Source organism: Anas acuta, chromosome 2 (assembly GCF_963932015.1).
Source record: "Anas acuta chromosome 2, bAnaAcu1.1, whole genome shotgun sequence".
NCBI lineage: Eukaryota > Metazoa > Chordata > Aves > Anseriformes > Anatidae > Anas > Anas acuta.
The window spans coordinates 23,943,663-23,964,200 of NC_088980.1; the positions used below are offsets into that span (position 1 = coordinate 23,943,663).

The 20,538-nt window shown below is 38.1% G+C and overlaps 1 protein-coding gene across 4 annotated transcripts in view; it reads left to right on the top strand.

The window, feature by feature from the left end:
• Positions 1-20,538, top strand: part of CDK14 (cyclin dependent kinase 14) — a 332,773-nt gene that overhangs the window by 174,275 nt on the left and 137,960 nt on the right. For all 4 annotated transcript variants that reach the window (XR_011093764.1, XM_068673922.1, XM_068673924.1 and 1 more), the window contains one exon: positions 16,501-16,621. Coding sequence is in view for 3 of the 4 variants with exons in the window: in XM_068673922.1 (XP_068530023.1) it covers positions 16,501-16,621 (121 nt within the window). In the remaining variant the exon portion in view is untranslated. The remainder of the gene's footprint in view (positions 1-16,500; positions 16,622-20,538) is intronic.

Consider the following 20,538-nt stretch of genomic DNA (forward strand, 5'->3'; position numbering starts at 1 on the left):
CCAAGAGTTACTTGCAATCAGGTGATTATTATTCTAAGCAGAATACCTTTCTAAGGAAGTACGTAATTTGTATTCATATTGAACAATCATTCAAGAATTCTTTGTTTTATTTATGTATGAGGTACATATTATAACCAGTACCACTTGTCATTTCCACCATCCCTTATTTTTAAGCATGACTTCAAACCTCTAAAAGATTCTACCAAAGACTGGAAAAGCAAATATAGATGACAACACTAGAGGAACAGACTGCCAGGCACATTATCTTTGACTCTGCATCATGGTGCTTCTGAGTGACCACTCAGGCAGGAGGGTCTACAGTGTAGACAGGTCTTAGACGGCAGCAGCTCTGCCATCACTGAGGAGTTTAAGGCACCTGGGAGGAAAATAAGTTGAGGTGAAGGAGGAGGCAGGCAACAACAGGCTGTTGAGGTGGAAAAGTAAAGATGCTGGAGGAGCATTAGGGAGAGAAGTAATAAGTGGTTGTGGAAAATGTAGGCCCTTTGCTATGTGGAAAATGTAGGCCCTTTGCTAAGTGGGGCACATGAGGTAGTCACAGCAGACGCAGATAGGGCTGATGTGCTCAGTGACATCCTTGTCTCAGTCTTCACAAATGAAATCTCACAAACCTATGTCGTCAGAGACATGGTTCAAGGAGGAGAAGAGTGAGTGGAAGAGAACTGAGTTAGGGATCTTCTGAGAAATGTTGACCCATGCAAGTTCATGAGTCCAAACACGAGACTTCTTGAGGGTACTGGGAAAGATGACTGATGTCATTGTGAGGCTGCTGTCTATCATCTTTGAAAGATTGTGTCAACTGGGGGAGGTCTCCAATAACAGGGGAAAAGTGAACGTTGTACTAGTTTTCAAAAAGAGCAAGAAGGAAGGTCTGGGATGGGAAGGAAAGTTCCAGAGATGGGAAAATGGTGGAGCAGGTCCTCTTACATACAATACTTTTTGTTAGAATTTAGTTATTGTGTATGCCAATATAAATCAAGATTGGCTAATCAGTTATGCTTACATCCAGATTACTACATTTAAACTACAGCTCAAAGTTTCTGAATGACTGATAGCAATCAACAAGGAGGTGGGAAGTGGATCCTTTCCAGGAAGGATTTGTCTTTCTGTGTTTTGTTTCTTATTCTCTGTCCCCAAACTTCAATTAGAAGCCCAATATTCTGACTCTTCTAGGAACAATGTGGACCTTTAAACTGATCGTATTATGTTTTCTCTTACATATTCTTTAGTTTGAAAAATATTGTGCTCTCTGGCTTGAAAAAATACATTACACTTGTTATTAGAAATTTTCAGATAAAACAGTTATGGAACTTCTGAGGGCAGGCACATTGCATGTCACTTGCTGATGTATTGAAAAACTCCTCAGGGCATCATAGGTATATGGAACAAAACATTTCAGCTTGGCTTGCATGTGAAGCAGTCATAGCACCTCTGACACTGTGAGAGAAACTGACCAAATTAAGAATCTTGATCTGCTTTATCTGTTAGTTGATCAACATGCTGCTGGGAATTTTATGTCAGGGGATTTCTTGTTTGTGAAACTTCCCTGCAGACACTTTTCCCATTTGTCTTTTCTGCTAGGCCTGCAGTATAGGTGAACTGTACCAGTTGTGTGGTTGAGAAGTTTGAAGATCTGTTTGGTCTGCATTTTGGACTGTGCAGTTTTCTCAAGTGCAAAGGTCTCCTATGTAATCACGTCTTTTAATTGGAGCGTGATTCTTTTTAGCATGTACTCTAACTTTCTTGCTATGCCATGGCTCCAAGACACAGCGTATGGTTGTGACTGTGCAGGTACCCAAGAGGCAGATGTGCAAAATATAATTTCAAAGTGTGAAAGAGAAAGTCTAGAAGGTATTGTTAGCTTGACTGTAATTTGAAAGGATAGGAAAACTTGTTGATTGATTTATTAGCATTATTAATTTTTTATTACATTTTGTAAGGCTTGCATAGAAATTGCCCCTTCACCCCCTTCCCTCCACTGATTCTTCTTAGTTTCAGTCTGTTAAAAAAGCCTCAGGCTGTGGTAATGCCCCAAAGAGTTCTAGTGTTGCAAGGTGAGTGTGAAAGAACATTAGGAAATAGGTATTTTAATGCTTGTTCCTGCAGTCAGAGAGTTGCTCTTTCTTGTCTGTGGGAGTGGGCTTTGGAAAGAAAAATGGCAGAAGAATTTTCATGTAAATTTCTTTGCTTTAGTCTTCCAAATAACACAGACCCTAAAGCCTTTCATTTCAGCTTTTTGTTATCTTTTGGGATCTTCTTAGATGAGTAAGGAGCTGCAGGAGGTCTAGCATCACGGTGGAAATACTGACTTACACTTTCAGAATTTTCTTGATATAAAACTTTGTGATGTAAGAAAAGACAGTATCAAATAGGTATGATTGAGCCTTGCATCCTTTTGGATATATAGGATGATTAATAATAGATAACAGGAGCAAAGAGGCTTGAGGATTGTAATAAAGAGAATTGTACTCCATAGAGTTGCAGTTTAAAACTGCATCTGAGTATTAAAGAGGATGTTTCCATGAATTTCCATACAGATTTTACTGCAGGGAGCATGTTGGAGATATGTCATGAGGGACAAAACGATTGCTGTATAGTTAGTTTACTGTTAAAATGATTAAAGCTATGTTGATAACTTGAAAAAATAGTTCTTTTTTCACAGTAAGAGTCCCGTAAGGAATTTCTTTATATGCATTCGTATGAAATGTTGGATAGCATAAAAGATTGCTCACACTATGTTTTTCTGTGTGAATGGTCCACAGAGTATCAGTTCTTGAAGATATCAGTATATGGAGTTGTCATGGTGCTGGAAGTTTCCATTTTCAGTGATGCTTGGTGTAATTGTTTGCAAAACTCCTCAGGGAATGTTTCTAGCTGTGGGCTGGCAACCTCTAACCTTCCTGGCTTTAGGAAACAGCAGGCTGGGTAGCTGCAGTCATGTGGTTTGAGGATGAGCTGTAGGAGCTGCCTGGGTCACTTTGGAGGTAGCTGACCCACCACAAACCCCTGCTACTTCAGGAACAGGCTGTGCCAGGGCTGGAGAAATCATGGAAGATGTTTGAATGTTTTTATTAAAGGCTGCTGCTGGTGATGAAGGGAACCAGCATACCCAAAATGTAGGTCCACAGACTCCTCAAATACCTAATCTGAAATGAACAGAATGAAAAAGGCATTTATTTCCCATATTCCTGCTAGAGGTTGCTGTTTCCCCAGGTGCAGCCTGTTCCCCTTTGATAATAGCCTTCCAGCCTGAAGAATTCGTTCTCATAGCCCCAGGGAAGGTTGCAAGGATAGTTTTTTTTGAGGGGTACTGATAATGTTTGTATTAATAGCAAGTAATGAAGATGGCTCACAATGTTGTGAGTTGAAAAAAAAAAAGGAAGTAGGAACCTGGAAACTGGAAAGTGAAATCTTAAGATGCTCAAGCTTGAGTTAGCTTGCAGGTCTTTAGAAAATACCGTAATTTCTGTAACTGTAACATGGTGGTTTTTGTTGAGAGCAGAAACTGAGAGTGCTATTCACTTCGACACCTGGGCTCGAGGCCTGGAGCAGCAGAGCAACCTGTGTATATTTGGCCTGGTGTAACCTTGAATGCATGCTACCAACTCAGTGAAAAATGCCTGTATGGGCTCATTGCTTTCTGGAACCAGAGAAAGGGATCCCAGAGCTCAGGAGCTAAGTTCATTGGTAGCCAGGGGACCTTCGAATATGTTGTCTTGGAGGAAGGATTAAAGCTGTAGGTGCTGTGGACCCAGAGACCCTTTAGAAGCTGCTGTATCCGTTATTTGTTTCCCCCAGATGACAAGCTGTCCCTCCACCCCAGATCTTCTTTGTTTCTAACAGTACAACAGACTGCTGTCAGGGAATAGCCAAAGCTGCCTCCTTCCCCTCGCCTCCTAGAAGTAATGGCTTCATGTGATGCTTTCCCAACCTTCTTGTATCTTGCCCAGAAAACGTGGGGAGTGAGATGAACTGCATAGGTGGCAGGAAATCTCAAGCGACAACAGTGCAAAGAGGTAGATTTAATTTCTGGTGCTTGGGCTGATGAAGTCTTTTGTGCATTGTTTTAGAGATTAAACTGGAGGAGAATTTGTGGTCCAGTGCTGTGCAAATGCCTTTTGCTTCTCATATCTATTTAGCTTGCTGTTCCCGTCATGGACCTCAGTCTAATTTGTTTCATTGATCTGATGGGTTTATTGAGGAATTAGGCAAAACTAATTTAAAAATTGCCATTGTGAGAGTTGATGCAGGAAGAGTATCTTATGGCTGGAAAATGGGTTTGCTGGCCTATGGAAAATGAATTGATTTGACATAGGTTGTTTGGAGACAAACTGGACTTTATGTCCACGTCAGTCTCTGCTGATTGTTTTTTAATTGTTGAAATTAAAATTCTTGAAAAATACCCATCTTTTCAGCTATAGCAATAAGTAGATACTGTAACTTGAGCTCTTCCCACTAAGAAGCACTGTGTAGGATTATTGGCTGACAAGGAAAAAATAATAATTTATTTTTAAACCAATAAGGAACTGGAGATTGGTTTGAGTCATTAAATGAGTCCCCTGTTAAAAGCTTCTCAGATTACCTAGGGTTCAATCCAGTTTCAAATTGTTACAAGTTAGAGATATATTGAGCCTTTAAATAGGAGGAAAGCATCTTAATTATCCATTAAGGGCAATAAAGGAAGTTGGTTATGACACCATTAAAACAACTGTGATGAAAATCTGTTTCAGTGTTTTGTGCTTAGGAAGAATGTGGGATTTGGATGTCATCTGTAATGCGGCTAGCTCAGTGCTGATTGTGATCTTGCATTGTTACCACAAGAGAGGCCCATCAAGCCAAAGGAATCTGTAGATGTATTTAAAATCTGGGCAGCAGTGACAAGCTTTTTGCTTTCCTTGCAAAAAAAACCCTTAAAACCTTATCCACTCATGTGTCCATGATCTCATGTCAGTTTTCTCTTCCTACACATCTTGCTTCTTCTATAGCCTCAGTCTGTAGTCTAGTAAATAGTGTAGCTATAGGCCTCTGTTTTATGTTTCCAAAGTTTCTTCGCTCACTGCTGATACTATAGATACAGGGAAAAAATATCAGTGGAGGAATTGGTGTAGTTACTGTGATGGTGGCACTTCAAAGAGAATGAGAAAAGTAATCAGAAGTGTGACTTGTGGACTAAGATGTGCTAAGATGTGCTTCCCTCTCCTTTCCCTGTTTAGGAATTAACTGAGAAACACCTCAGTGTGCTGCGTTGCCAGTCTGGTTTTTGAAATTTCATACATAACGTGAGATTTTCACAAGTGTTGAGCAGCTGCAGCCATGCTAACTTGTCAGAATGGTGCTTCCAGTGTCTCAGTCCATGGTGATATTTCATTAGTAGTTTTCCTCCTGCCTGAGAAATGGCAAACTGCTTTTGTCAGTGTAGCTATATTCAAAAGCCTACCAGTGTCATGGTAAAGCTTTTGAATAAAGGCATCCAGGTTGATTCCCTAGTACTTTCCCTGTTGGCCTTCTTGGTCTGATTATGCTTTTGTTTAATGTTTCCTTATTTAGGAGAACATGCTATATTATAACGGGAGAAAATTATGCCAAATTGTAATCATTTAAATTTCATTGATGTGTTAATAGTTATGCAGATTTCTTTTACGCAGGAAATAATCAGCTATGTGGAAATTAAAGGATAACTGGGAAGCGGTATGGGTTAAAGAAGAAAGAAACTATCACCAGTCAGAAAAAAAATATTGATATGCAAAGAAAAAGATTAATGTGAAAGGAGAATGGCAGTTCATTAAGAGAAATGTGCTGTTTAACATGATATGAAATAATTCCATCATTGAGATAGCATTTTAAAGAAATGATTGCTCTGTAATCTATATCATGGTTTATTTTGTCCTAAATGGTGTAAAACCTTACTGCAACAGATCCACTTTTTATCTAGGTAATTTTTAATAATTTACGAAGGGTTTATTTTCAGTCTTTCTGAAGGATACAGTGCTCAATATATTAATATGTTTTATAGTTGCATGGTTCCTATTCATGTGTTAAGAGGAGAATTTTGCTGCAGCCACTGACCTCCATGGCACCCAGAGGCCATCAGGAACTAAGTTACTGATGATAAAAGTGGGAGTTCAGGAATCACAAGCATTTGATGTGGGTGAGGTAGCAACATTGACAACTGCTTTGTACAAGGAAGGAAGTGCTGTGTGATGATTTTCACGTTACATATTAGGGAAAAAATCTGGTTAGATCTTCACCTTGTTAAAAGGTGGCCAAGCTCTCCTCCAAGGTCACTTTCAGCTTTTCTCACCCTTGGCTTTTATGCCTTATATAACATATCAGATGTAGTAATTTTTATTTTTATTTTTATTTTTATTTTATTTTTTTCCCAGTGACCATTAGAAATAAGGGAGAAGAAGGTGTCATCTCTTTTATCCCTACCCCCAGCTATGCACATCTTATCCTTCTTCTTATCCTTCTTATTTCAGCAATGTTTAGGTCACTTTTTTTTTCTTTTTTTTTCTTTTTTTTTCTTTTTTCTTTCTTTTTTCTTTCTTTTTTCTCCCAGTATTCACTCTTGTGGCTACATTTGCATTTAAGGATATTTCATTGCAGTGGTCTTTAAGTTAGCTATTAACTGTAGTGGGTTGAATTGGTTGTAAAAGCAGATACCAAGCATGAGGCACTATAAGGAAAAGACTCATTATATCAGTACTGTCACTGCTGATGGTAAGTTCTGTACTCTTCAAGCAGGCTGAAAATTCAGTTTTGAACTGTGTGTTGACCTTAGGAAAAAATATATATATTTTAAAAAGCACAGTCTTACTGAAATGCACTTTATGAAAAACAAACAAACAAACAAACAAAAAAAACAACTCCTAATTTACCTTCTTGAAACTTAGACAATTCTTTGCTGAGGGTTACAGCCAATTTTGCCATATAGGTTGCAGGAGGTGATGCTGAATGGGTTGTCAGAATGATATGCACTCACCTGTGTATTTATGTTCATACATGCAAATCTGAAATAGGAAATGGTTTATATAAAGCATGAAAAGTTCCAAAGTTACTAATAATATGGCAGTAGTATTTTGCCTATGATCAAAATACTATTAGGGTTACTTTGCTTACAATCCAGAATCAGGTTTTAATCAAGCACTGCACAGAGAAGTACATCAGTAGTCCTTAAGTTAACTGAAATAATAGAAAAAGGAATGGTTTAGCCTCAGTACTAACAGTTTTTCATTTGTTTTACTGAGGTATGATACAGGGATTTGCAATTCCCCTGACTTAGTAGCGTTACGTCTGTATATAACAGACTAGATATGGTCCTATAGCTCCAATTTTGCTGTCTTGGCAGTGGCATCTCAGCATTTCAGTATCAATATACAGAAAGATGCCACATGAGGAACATTTGCTTTTTAACTACACGCTTCCAGAATCATACTGTATAAGGCACAGCCTTAATGCTTTTCTAATGTAACTTTTTAAAAATGAAATTGTCTGTTTTCATTTCTTCCTTCTCTGTGACAAAATTGTATTATGAACTGATTAGGTGGCTCTGCAGGAATACAGATGCCTGACTACTGATGTAAAGTCAAATAATCATTTAGACCTAAGCATATTGGAATGCCTCTCACAAAACTGTCCTTGTAGATTTGTGATTCAGCTAATTAAAGATGACATAGATATTAAATGAGTTTTGAGGAGCGATTCGATTGAACAGGTGAATCTGAGACTCCAGAGATCCCTTTCATAATATGTTGCTCTATAATGCTGCTTTACAGAAGCAAACATATTTACGTGGGTTTTCTTAATGTTTTCACACTTTAAAGCAAAGTGAAAATAAAAAAAATAATTTAGTGAAATCTTTAGGTCTGTTGTAGTTATTTTGTTCTTTGTAATAGCTTAGATTTTTTTTGTTTTGTGAGCTTTGTACTGATGTTTTAAGATCATTTTTCTCGGACTTTTTTCATCTGCCACTGCAAACAGATGTGTGTTTAGATACTGTGGGTATTATCTAGCATGTGAATGTATGTACTGATGTGGTAACACATGCAAAATGTACTGGAGTTCTTCAGCAGAATGGCCAAGACAGTGTTTTACATGCTAAGAAAATATGTAAGCTGCAGAATATAATGTATGGCAGCGATACCAAGAATTAACTGAGTATTTTCGTTTTCTATAACTAGTCTGTTGTGGGTCCTGGAAGCAGCCTGGATTAAACTTCTTGATTGTTACAGAACCATTGGTGCCAGTCAGGGCGGCTGTGATTCAGAAGATGAGGCTGTGAAATGGAACAAGTGTAGCTGTGTGCTGCAGCAGGGAAGTGTGTGCTGGGGTGACATCTTACCTGGAAACGTGGGCACATCAAACTTAATTGCACTGGCTGTGCAGCATAGAGGCCAGAAGCTGGTGAATGTGTTAGCTGAGGAGTTATGCCATTCATGTAATGTCAGACATTGCACTTTAAGAAGTGATCGTTTCAATGCCCATGTCATGATGGTTTTGCATGGTAATGTCAAATGGCCCTATCGGTGTTGGATTTATAAATCGAAATAATTATTAGGTGTGATTTTCAGAAGTGTATTTCTTGTAGATGTTAATACTCTTGAAACACTTGCTTTAAGATTTAGCCTTGCTCTTGTTAAATTATCCTAGACTAGTTCCTGAAATCTTAACTGTTTGGAAGTAAATTTACAGTCACTTAAATAGGCTTTCACCTGACCATTACTTTCAGTACTATCATCATTAAATTTCTCTGGCTATTTGACCTCTAAGTTATAAGTGATGAATCAGCAAAGTAGTGTTATTCCACTGGCATAAACCACTCCACTGAGCAACATCTTCATAGTCATGCAACCAACTTTGCATTTGACCAGAGTTTTGGCACTCCCCAGAATCATTGCACTGAATTTTGGACCTTGTTAGTGGGAAAAGCAGTACGTGTTGGCTGTGGCATCACCTTATCAGGCTCAGTGTTGTATAGTCCTTGAAGAAACAAAATTATCTGAGTGTAAACTGGGATTAGATGTTCAAATATAAAACTTTCAGTGAAACTTAGCTTCTGTGTTTCTGTTTGGATGACTGTGAATTACTACACTAGCAACAAAACGTGCTTATTTAACAGTTCTTCAGCTGTCAGATTTAATGAAGCGTTGCAGTAGAAGGATTTAAATAGTACTGCTGTCTTGTATACAGAGGGATTGAATCTGGTGTGTGTTCAGTCCCCTTAGCACCTCAACAAAGGGGAAGGCAGTTTATCTACATGATGATTTTCTGCTAATATAAGTCTTGCACAGCACAGAGCAAGCTTATTTATTTCTTTGCCAGTATGTCCTATTTAGCCTGTCTCATGCAATATGTCAAGTACCTACTGCATTTTATCAAGTGATAAGTTATCAAGATACCAGTTGATGAAGATTGGTTCATTTTTACTTGGACTCCAGATGGAGTAATCCCAAATTGGCTCTTGCAGTCATGCTTTTAGTTTTGCAGATGGGGAACACAGTCAATTGTTAACTTAATACTCAATAGCACTGCGGTGAGGTGTTGACTTCTGTGGCCATTGCTTGGTGAGCTTACACTTCATCAAATTGTACATCCATAGTAATTTGTTTGTTTTGATAGAACTGTTTCCCCAATGGTTTGTAGCACTTAACTTTTTCTTTTCTCAGTTCCTTTGGTTTGTTAGGGAAAGATAATGAGAACATTATTCCTCAAAAATGTATGAAAGTAGTCTGTTAAGTTTCTTGTCTTCAGCAAGATCATTATGCATATGTCTTAAAATTCCATGAAAAAAAATAAATATATACACTATTATTCTATCCTAAACTCAAACTGTTCCCTAGCGCTGTGCTCATTGATTTGTAGCTGCTTCCCAGTTTTCTCTCTTTTCTTAGGGAGTATTGAAATATTCTGATGTTACCTCTCATTTTCAGTGGAGAAGTATTTTCTGCTTCTTTGTCCTTTCTAGAACTTTCTCCCCATCCTTTGTAGATCTTACCAATTTAAAACCATCTGTTTGGGCATTGTTAACTATTTGCTTCAAACTTAATAACTGGAATGAGCAATTCTGATATTTTCACTTACAGCCTTATTAGCAAAGTGGTGTGTTCATGCTGGGATGTTGTTAGGAGGAGAGGTCATCGTTTTTCATATAGAATTTTTTCTGTGAGACAACTAAATGAGGATCATTAAGTAAAAATCCAGAAACTGGAAAGCAAGACTTGAATCAGTCAACTGTTCAAAATCATGGGCACGTATCCCATATTCATAATGAATCCAGGTCTTTTCATTAATACAGAAGTTATCTTTGATGTGAAATTGCTTGCTGTCCTTGAGTTCTGTTAGCTGTCATGGCTGAGTGCATGCTTACGGTGTAGATTCTTTTTTTTTTTTTTTTTTTTTTCCTTCCCACACCATTATTTTTCTGTTTCTAGACTAGGAGAGGCAATTTGAACATGTTCACACTGACCCAGAAGGTCATGGGGATACATATAATTTTACTGTGTTGAAAATGGAACATGCATTTCCTTCGCACTTCCATGCCACCTAGTTTTTGATTGGAACAGAATTATTTGTGTGTTCCTTTCTGCTAATGGAGAATAAATGAATTTGGCAGTCATGGCACATTTTCAGCATCAGTAGGCTTTTTCAATGTGTCAGAAAGTTTTTATAAGGGTTTTAAAGCAGAGGAATAACCAGCTTTATAGATAGGATGGCTTTCAGACAAATTAATCAAAGAGGTCTTTAATATACAGCCAACAGCTGAGCACTTTTCCTTATCCCACTTTTCCACTGCCTATGATCTTTTGGGTGGCTTGGGAGGCAGTTGAAACAGATGATGCTGGAGTTTTTGAAAAAATAAAAACACTTTTCATGGGGGCTAAATTCTTACTTCCTGTTAGCGGAAAAAAAAAATACTTCTCTATCTTCCCTTTTTGTATCTTGTATTTGTCAAATTGATAGTCGAGTCTCTTTCAAAGGCCAGAATAATTATCATCTACATTATTGTAAGTGATTGTCTGACGGCGTACATGAGATAAGATTTGCAGGGAGAAATCATCCTTTATTAGACCTACTGATACTGCTGGAAAAAGCAGGCTGTCAGGCACACATGCCTTTTGCCTTACTTATTGCTGCCTGTCTCTAGAAGGTTGACTCATGTGCTCAGCTTTGGAAGAACAGTCACTGTCCAAGTGCCTTTGGGGAATATTAATAGGGGAACCTGATTAGGCTCTCCCTAATAGTGGGTAGCTTTTGCAAATGAACATCACTACCATAATCTGGTGTCTGCATTAGGACTCAGACATAGGATATTGTAGGCAATTTATCATATTTGAAAGGAATTTAAATCAGATATTCTGATAATGCTGTATCTTATGGGTAGATATATTCACATGGACAGCAGAGGGACCTACAGGCTGCAGTACACTTTTCCTTGCCAAGAACTGACTTCTGGGGTAGAGAACTGACTGCTTTGTCAAAACAGTGGCAATGTTTCCACCTATTTTACTTCAGTTCTGTTGCCATTCAGGTATTCACTAAATAAATATGCCTCTGTTGGAAAGTACGTAGCTGGATAAATAGATTAAATGAACTTGACAATTCATGATCTACAACAGACAGCATTAACAACATTTTAATATAGTTACTGAATAATGGGTATAGCTTTATAAGCCATTTACCCCAAACTCTAGGTAAATTATTAAAATAAATAAACATGAAGCTAAGAAAGGAAGTATGAAAGAATCTGAATCAAGGAAAAACGGCAAAAAAAAACAACCACAAAACAAAACTTTTTTTGTTTGTTTGCAATATGCCTCACTAGAGCTCTTTTTGTTATTTCTAAATAAAAATAGTAAACAAATAAATACATTTAAGGTATAATAGAAAAGGGAACAATGCACATTCTTGGCAAGCCCTCATTTTTGCAGCCGTGACTGTTTTTCTCATTTGCAGAATGATGCTCTCTGTGAACAAAGGCTTCCTGGTTGTCATATGAACTTGACTAGAAAGCTATCCTGCAGCTAAAGAGATATCAAATATTAATATTTATGCTCATAGCCAAAGGTGCGTGTATTGAATAGGTCTTGTGTCTGCATATAGCTACTGCCTATTTAAAAGCCAAATACAATTAAAAAAAAAATTACAGTGATAAATCAGTGCAATGTGTTATGTCAATAACTGATGCTAGGTAAGATCAGATACAACCTCTGGGTCTGAGATAAAAGATAGATCCAGACAAAGCAGAGAAAATTGTGTTTACCACAGAAGAAAATATCACCTTGCCATTTTTTATTTATTTTTTTTTATAATTCAGAGTACAAGGCAGAAGGAGTTTTTATATGTTAAAGACACATAAATATGCTCTGGGAAGCCTCCCAAGGAGAGGAGGTGCAGAGGGAAGTGCCAGTCTCTGTTCCCTGGTAAGCGATGACAGGGCACGGGAAGGGCACAGAGCTGTGCCAGGGGAGGGCAAGGCTGGGTGTGAGGAGAAATGTCAGTGCCATGAGGGTGGTCACACACCTTGGGCGGACTTCCTGCAGAGACAGGTGGTGCCCCGTGCCTGTCAGTGCTCAAGGAACATTTGGACAATGCCCTTGGTGACACGCTTCAGCTTGTGGGCAGCCCTGAAGGGGTCAGAAAGTTGGACTCGATGGTCTTTGTGTGGCCCTTCCCCTTCCCGTTTCCCTTCCCGTTCCCCTTCCCCTTCCCTTTTCCCTTCCCCTTCCTCTTCCCCTCCCCAAGGTTTCAAATGAGTTAAAAGGAAATGCTTTGTGGCACAGCACAGGTAGATGATGCTGAGGAAGACTTGTGGCGTGTGATGTGTGAGAACAGTTTCTTCTTCCAGTTTGGGTAATGGCCAGAGAAGTAACTGCCTGGAGAACGTTAACCAGTGTCTGTTCTTGCCATAATTACACGCAGCAGGGCTGATGCAACCTGACTTTTTTAATAGCCGTGCCTTACGCTTGGCTTCCTCCTTTCCAAACGAGGCTGTAACAGCGGGACGCGTGCTGACCTTTTATCTTCTGGAAAATGTAGGACCTAGAAGGGAGTTCAACAGCTGTCAGCACACCACCACTGTACCATCACAGGCAAAAAGTGTGCAAACAGCAGTATGTAAATGCTGTGTACTCACCTGGTGATCTTGTCATTTACCTTTTGACTTTTGTTCGCACCATCCATTAAGATTTGAAGTTTTGATGATCGCCCATAAGCTCTGTCTTTTTCAAAAGAGATCGTCACTCTTCCTGTAGAGTAACCATGGAAACAGACAGGGAACCCTTAAAGAAAGTGATCGAACATGCTGTGCTAATTAATCCTACCCTTCAGTTTTCTTTCAGCTGAAGGATGTGGTTAAATAAATTTTGCATGAGTAAGCATATTTGGAGGTGCAGAAGGGTATGAAATATAAAGCATCTTTTTCCTGCAGAAGGATATTTGATATAAGATATATAAACATCAACTGGTAACTGTCAACTGTTCGCATCTGGAACATCAAAATAAGAAATGCAGTGTCTTGTTAGTGTTTATACATATATATAGAAAGAGATAGTGTTGCTTTTAAACTGTAAATACATCTGAATGATGAGGATATTTTCATGCCTCAGTTGTGTTGAGAGACATTTACATTAATTCTGAATCTTCAAATGAAAGTGCTCATAATTGGAAGTGCCTTATTTACGCAGAACGTTCTTCAGAAAAAGCAAACTTTGTTCCCTTCCAGAGACAAAGCAGCTCCTCCAATGCATTAGCTTAATTTAGGATATTTGAATTCTGCACTAGAGGATCTATTGACTAAAACAGAGGGACTGTTCCAAATCTTCCTATGCCAAATTTTATCCTTGGTGGGTTGTTCACTTCTGCTAAACTTGGCCATTTTGTCTGCAAAGTAGCGTTAAGTGCACAAGCAGGAAACCAGTTGGCCACTACATAAAACATATGGCCTGTACCCATCAACCTTAAACCGGGTGCACTGATGCTGTTTGATGTCAATGTATGGCTTCAACTTGCTCTTACAAATTGAAGTTTTGCTAATAACTTTCTCCTTTCCAGTAATGATCCTCTTATAACTGAGAAACCAGATGGAGTAGCTAACCTCGAGTGAGGCTTTCATGGTGTTTTGGAAATGAAAAGCAGATTAAAGAAAAAACATTTAGCTGTCCAACCATCTGGGATTAGCCAAAAAGGGCCATGCTTTGAAAATTTGATGGATCTTAGCTTGGACCAGATTAGAGGTAGAGGAGATCTAGAGGTGGTAAGCTGAGGAAACAGGATGGTCAGCAGTCCCTACTGGATGGGAGGACAGGATTCTTGCTGAATGGTCACAGAACAAGAGGAAAGACATATTTGGGTAGGCTACAGCGCAAAGCTTTGTCTTGGACAGCAAGGTGGCAGAAACTAAGTGGCAAGCACAGGCATTGTATTTGCAGTATAATCTCTGGTATGGCAAGTTAGCTATTTATTCCTCCCTATTTGGGAGATTTCTTGAGTCTGTGGGTCAGGCACTTTGTGTCACGGAGACCTGCATTTCTTTATCACCACACAAACTCTAAAACTTTTTGCCCATTTTCCTCATATCACGTGACATTGCTGGCTTCTTACAAGTGCCTTTTCCCTGCCTGCCTGGGCCTTTTCTCCTACCAAAGCTAGGAAGAAGATTAGAGAGGTAAGAGTCTGCAACCAAATTCAGTCTTCCTATGCAACAGTGAAGGGACTTTGGAAGGGGACATTCACCATCCAGGCTTTTCAAATCCTTTTATCATTCTTATTTAGCATAATAACAGCAAATCCAGATTCACGCCTTCAGGGAGTACTACTTTAGATGGGTCATGTTGGGTGCAAGTGCCTAGAAACTGAGGCTTGTTTGTAAATTTTGTGCTAGGAATAAGAGCTATTCATTAGTTAGAGAATTTGCTGGTTTTCTAGTAGAAGCAAAAACATTGATCAGAGGTACTGCAGACAGTGTGAGGTTACCTCTCCTCTTTGGGGTTGTACTGCATTTGCCAACCTTGAATTGCCTGCTTGGACCAAGTGTTGGTCAAGCTGCTATCCAAGTAAACAAAGCAGATGGAAGTCAAAAAGCTGGATAAAAAAGAAGAAGGAAAAAAAGATTATTCGTATTTGATTTTTTTTTTTTCAAAGAAATTTTGGCATACAAGTCAAATTATTCCCCTACATTGGTCTAATTGCTATAATCAGCTGATAATGCAATCTACTGGCAAGATTTGCCATCATTACTATGGAGATGTATTCACTGAGATTAACTGCTCTTAAATAGCTTCTCCAGTGTATTGAGAATAAAGATGCAAAGGACTCTCATCTTCACTTTTATGTGAATTCTCATGTTGCATATTTCTTCTGGAGCATGTGACTGCTTTTTGGTTTCTCTGGGGTGTAGGACACGACCTTCTATTTTAGTAAGTTAATTTTTTGTGTGAAAGGGAAATTGATAGTTCTTTGTTTAGGAAGACAAAAATCAGTGGTGTATTCTCCTGATTTCTGTTACTCGTCCGGTGTTCCCAGTGAGGGAGTCTCAAGGCAGTGAGAAGGAATAAATTATTTGGAAAAGGTATTTGCAGGCACATGATGGGAACAGGCACCAAAGTCCTGAAAATCTTTGTTCCAGTCCCTGGATGAGTGAGGCTGTTGTAGGATAACTGTTAGAAAAGTTTGCTCATTACTGCTGTTTTTAGCACATGAGGATCTCTCCTAAAATCCTTCCAATTTTACATGAGATATATGGTTATGCAGTTATGTGAATTATTTTAACTGACTGACAAGCTTGAAAGACAATTATTGTAAATAGTATATCTTTAGTAGGTCACAGATTTCATAGAAATGATTTCTGTTTCTGAGATTGTTGCACTGCCAACATACATTTGTTGAGAGAGAAGAATTTTGCACATACCATTTTCTGATGTATTACAGCAATATCAATATTTATTTGAATGGAAATGTCTGAGTGTTTCTACTACTTTCAGATATAAATTTGAATAAGCAGACTAGGGTTTGCAATGTAAACTGTGGAAGGTTTTCTTAGGCTCCCCTAAAAAATAAATCTCAAGTATGTCACTATACATCTGGGAGTTTCCTTTCCATTTCTTTTTTCTGAATAACACTAAAATGAAAGACTATTGATGCCCAAGGATGAGTAGTTAATGGAAATGAACAACTTTATTTATTTGTCTTTCATTTAGGTACACCACAATGTATCTTTGCATCTCTCCTGGGTCTGTGGTTGTCAGTATGAAAATCATATTTTATTATTCTTTCATAATAACCACAGCTCTTTTTAGCCAGGTACTAGATGATAGAAGCTACCATGTTCTTTCATTAAGTAACATATTTCAATACTAGAAGAAAAAAACACTTGCAATATGACATCAAGTTATATGATGTGGGCTCACATATCCTTTTAGGATCGTAAACATACAGCAAACAGTTTCTTCATTTTGTTTTATTAATTTCTTTGTATTTACCCCACAGGTCTTGCAAGAGCTAAATCAGTTCCCAGCCATACATATTCTAATGAAGTGGTAACCCTATGGTACAGGCCTCCAGATGTCCTTTTGGGATCAACAGAATATTCTACCTGCCTCGATATGTGGTCAGTACAGCATCTTTACTGAGACTGTATTTAGGTGTTTTAGCTCTGATTTTGTTTAGATGTGTAAAACAAATATGTGGCAAGATCAGTGGTATGGTTAAAGCTTCAAGTTAAAATAGTATAGCTCATGTGTAGTAATCTCTGTGCAGTTGACTCAGTTATTTCCTTAAAGGAATCCCCTCCTGCAACACACAGCTTGGGTACCTAGTGTTGATACACCAGTAGCAGAGGCAGTAGTGCTTTTCAAGAGACTGGGTGAGTTGCTGTTGATTGCTGTTCCTTGGCAAACAACCGCTTGCCCTGAATGCATGGTACAGTACATGGTGGCTAATACTATATTAGCAAAACCAGCTAAAAAGCATGGTGGCTAGAGCATTGCAATTGTGACTGAATTGCCCAATTTTGCCATGTCCGTCAGAACTTCCCAGCTGTAGCAAGGACAGACCCAGGATACTCTGGGTGCAAAAATACAGCCTCTCTTCTTAATCTGACCTACCAGTTATCAGTAAATCAGTATGTGACACGTTGCTGGAAAACTTTTGTTCAAACCTACAGGTTTTGTTTAGACCTGTGGGTTTGAAAGAACAGTTTGTGTAAAGAATACGATACCTTGCTTTTAATAACATCGTTTAATCCTGTATTGAACGAAGGAGGTGTGTGTGGTTTTTTGACTGTCAGAGACCAAGGTGAAGGTTCTTTGTTTATCCTGCTGGTTTTGAGGTCACAAACCTCTTTAATCTTTAATCTGTACACATTCTGTTGTTAGTGAGAACATCAACTTTGTTGTTAGAAGCAATGCACCCTGATTCAAGAAACGGAAATCTGGAAGAAGAATATTATTTATTTACCAAGAATAATTGAAGAATATTATGTATTTACCAAGAAAGTCTCGTGTTGTGGAATAAGTTAATTTGTTTTGAATGTATATTTAATCTTCAGATATTACATTTTACTTTATTTTAAGGAAAAAATATGTACTGAATGAGTTTCAAAAAAAGTATAATGATTTGTTTTGTAGCTTGGTAAAGTACCTTTGTTTAATCTGTGTAGCCTAAATTTAGACTTACGATTATTGTAAAATCTAGAGGTAACGGCAAAATAAGATAAAAAAGACCATATGTATTTCAGAAAGGCTTTAACAGTGGGTAAATAATATTTGTTGAGGTAATCTTGAACTGTTTAGTAGTACTGAAACCAGTGATCACGCAGGAGTATTTTCTTTGTTGAGAAAAGAAGCTAAGTATGACGAGCTTGTGCTTGTAGGTGAGGTCAGAGACTGTGGAATGAAAAGCTCTACTTTCCTGGAAATCTCATCTAGTTTTGCCCTAAAGCACTAGAAGTGTTGACTCCTAGAGGCAGGCGTTAGAAGCAGCAGGATTGTTTCAGTTGAGGAGGGGTTACAGCAAATAAATAATAGAACATCTAATGCTGAAGAGGACATTTAATATAACTGGGCTTCTGGCTGCAGGGTTGGTTTATCAAGATGCAGGAAAGGGAGCAAACATCTCCAAATGTGAACCTTGTGATACTGCAACTTCAGAGAGGCAAAGGCAGCCTGTATCTACTGTCTGGTTTTCTTCAAGTCACTCTCTACCTCCCAGATCTAAAATCACTTTTCCCTGCATCTCAGCTTCTCATCTGTGCTAAAACTGTCCTGTTTTCCCAAAGATCAGTTCAACCTGATGTCTTCACAGACTGCATGCAATCTCTGCATCCCATCTGCTCCTGACGTTTTGCAGTCATCCCAGATACACCTCTGATATTCTCAGCAACAAGCTCGACTTGCTTAGGGTAATAGGAGGTAGACATAAATAGTTCTTTCTGCTCATCTTCTTATAGCTCAGTCAGCATGTGCTCAGTTTTTCAGTCACAAATCTTTTTGTATATGTGTATGTGTGTGTCTGAACTTCTGAAATACAAATACAATGACAGAAAATGTGGAAACCACTTTAAAAAAATAATTAAATGCTTTAACAGAGTAAACTATAAGTCCTGAAAAAAAAAAATTAGGCAAAATAGACATTACATTTTTTTTGCTGTTGTTAACATTTACCAATTCAAAAAAACATTACAGATTACACTTTGAAATTAAGGCTTTTTTTTTTTTTTTTTTTTTTTAACTAAACAAAGGATTTTTAAACATTTTTGATTCTCACTGAAGCTTCTTCCATGGAGAAAAGTAGTTCACTCAAAAGTTTAACAGCTCAAAAATAGATCTGTTATCATTCCTGCCAATAACCAGTTTTGTAAAAGAGCTACTAAAAGGTCCAGTCAAACTACGTGGTATTACTAAGATAGAGATCAAATTGTCATGCAGCTAATTAAAAGCATTTTAAACTTACTATAAATGCAGACTGACATTACCTTTGTGATCCTATGGGCAGCAGGGAACATCAAGGAAGGACTCTAAATGCCGCTTCAGGAATGAAGGTCATTTTTTTGTAAGGACTTTCAAAATTAGGCAAGAAAACTATAGAAGAACATAATAATTAAATCATCAACAATATCAATAAATGATGTCCTCTTGTACAGAACACTTCATATAGGTCTGAAAAAGATCCAGGTGCTCAGGGACAGAGAGCAGTGAGTTTTGTTTCAAATGCAAAATTAAGTTGTACTGCATTAGATTCATATCACTGATAAAAGATTCTGCTGCCCCATACAAACTGGTGAACTATGGAAACATTAGGAAAAAAAACAACTAGTAATGCAGTTTCTTTCACATGGTAGGAATTTATGTAAAGGCTGAGATACTACCATGTCAGAAGTCAGGTTAGAGCAAATGTATATTGTATGTGACAGAAGAGCTTTAGGTTTTACTTCTATGCTTTGCTGGGTTGTCTGCAACACCTCTTCCAGAGTGGTGGCAAGAGGTGTCGTTCTGTCTTCAGGCCACTGATGCTTGTTTGGCACATCTCACAGGGAGCTCTGCTGGAGCTCCAACAGTCTTGGGGTTTTATTCATATAACAGTTGTACATAGCTGGGCCGTAATTACATTAAAACTGCTTAGCGATTTCCCAGAGTGGGAGGAAGGGAGAGACATGGAGAAACCTATCTTCCATCAGATAAAAAGATAATTTGGTAATTTGTTATCAAAAGTGTGTTTGTAGCATTAGCATTTTTATGCAATTACTGGCATTATGTCCTTATGGCAGATACTGTGTGCTCTCGCGTGTCCTTATTGATAATCTACATTATGACAAAATGAGGCAGCCACTTCACTAAATATTTAAATAACGCTGAGGCACAAAGCACAGCTGTTTTTTCCATTTAGGAAAAAAAAATACACAACAGGGTCTTTGCTGTAGGCGTGATAAATGACATTTCATGGTGGTTCCCAAGGAATGGAAAGTGGGGCTCCTATTGAGTAGAAGACCAGCTGCATGAAAAAAAGAGTCCAAATATTAACCACTGGACAGCGGCTAGGAAGCAGGTGGCAGAGGCTGCAGGCTATTTTTACACTTCATTTGCCGGTGTAGGGCATTAGTAACTAAAAGCTAATGATCCACATACAGTATTACATTCTCCTGCTTTCTTTTTAAATAGCCACTGGCAATAAAATAATATTAATGAAGACATACATGCATTAGTGGTGTCAGAATAGTGATGGAAATCAATGCAGTGGGCTTTGTGATTTACTGCTGACAGCATTTGATACAGTGGCATTGTGTGAATGTGTTACGCTACCTAAGACTGCATCAAAGAGTTGTGATAACCTTTGATATGCTATTTTTTTTTTCCTCCTCTTGATGAGGACTTACTAGTAGTTTATGAAAATGGCTTTGCATTGCCTCTGGTGTAACTTTTCCTAATCCTTGAATTTTACAGTCCTTTGAAAGTCAATCCAAGGAAAATAAGCTTCAATAGATAAAGGGCTTATAAATTACTAAAAACCATAAATAGGTAATACAGAAAT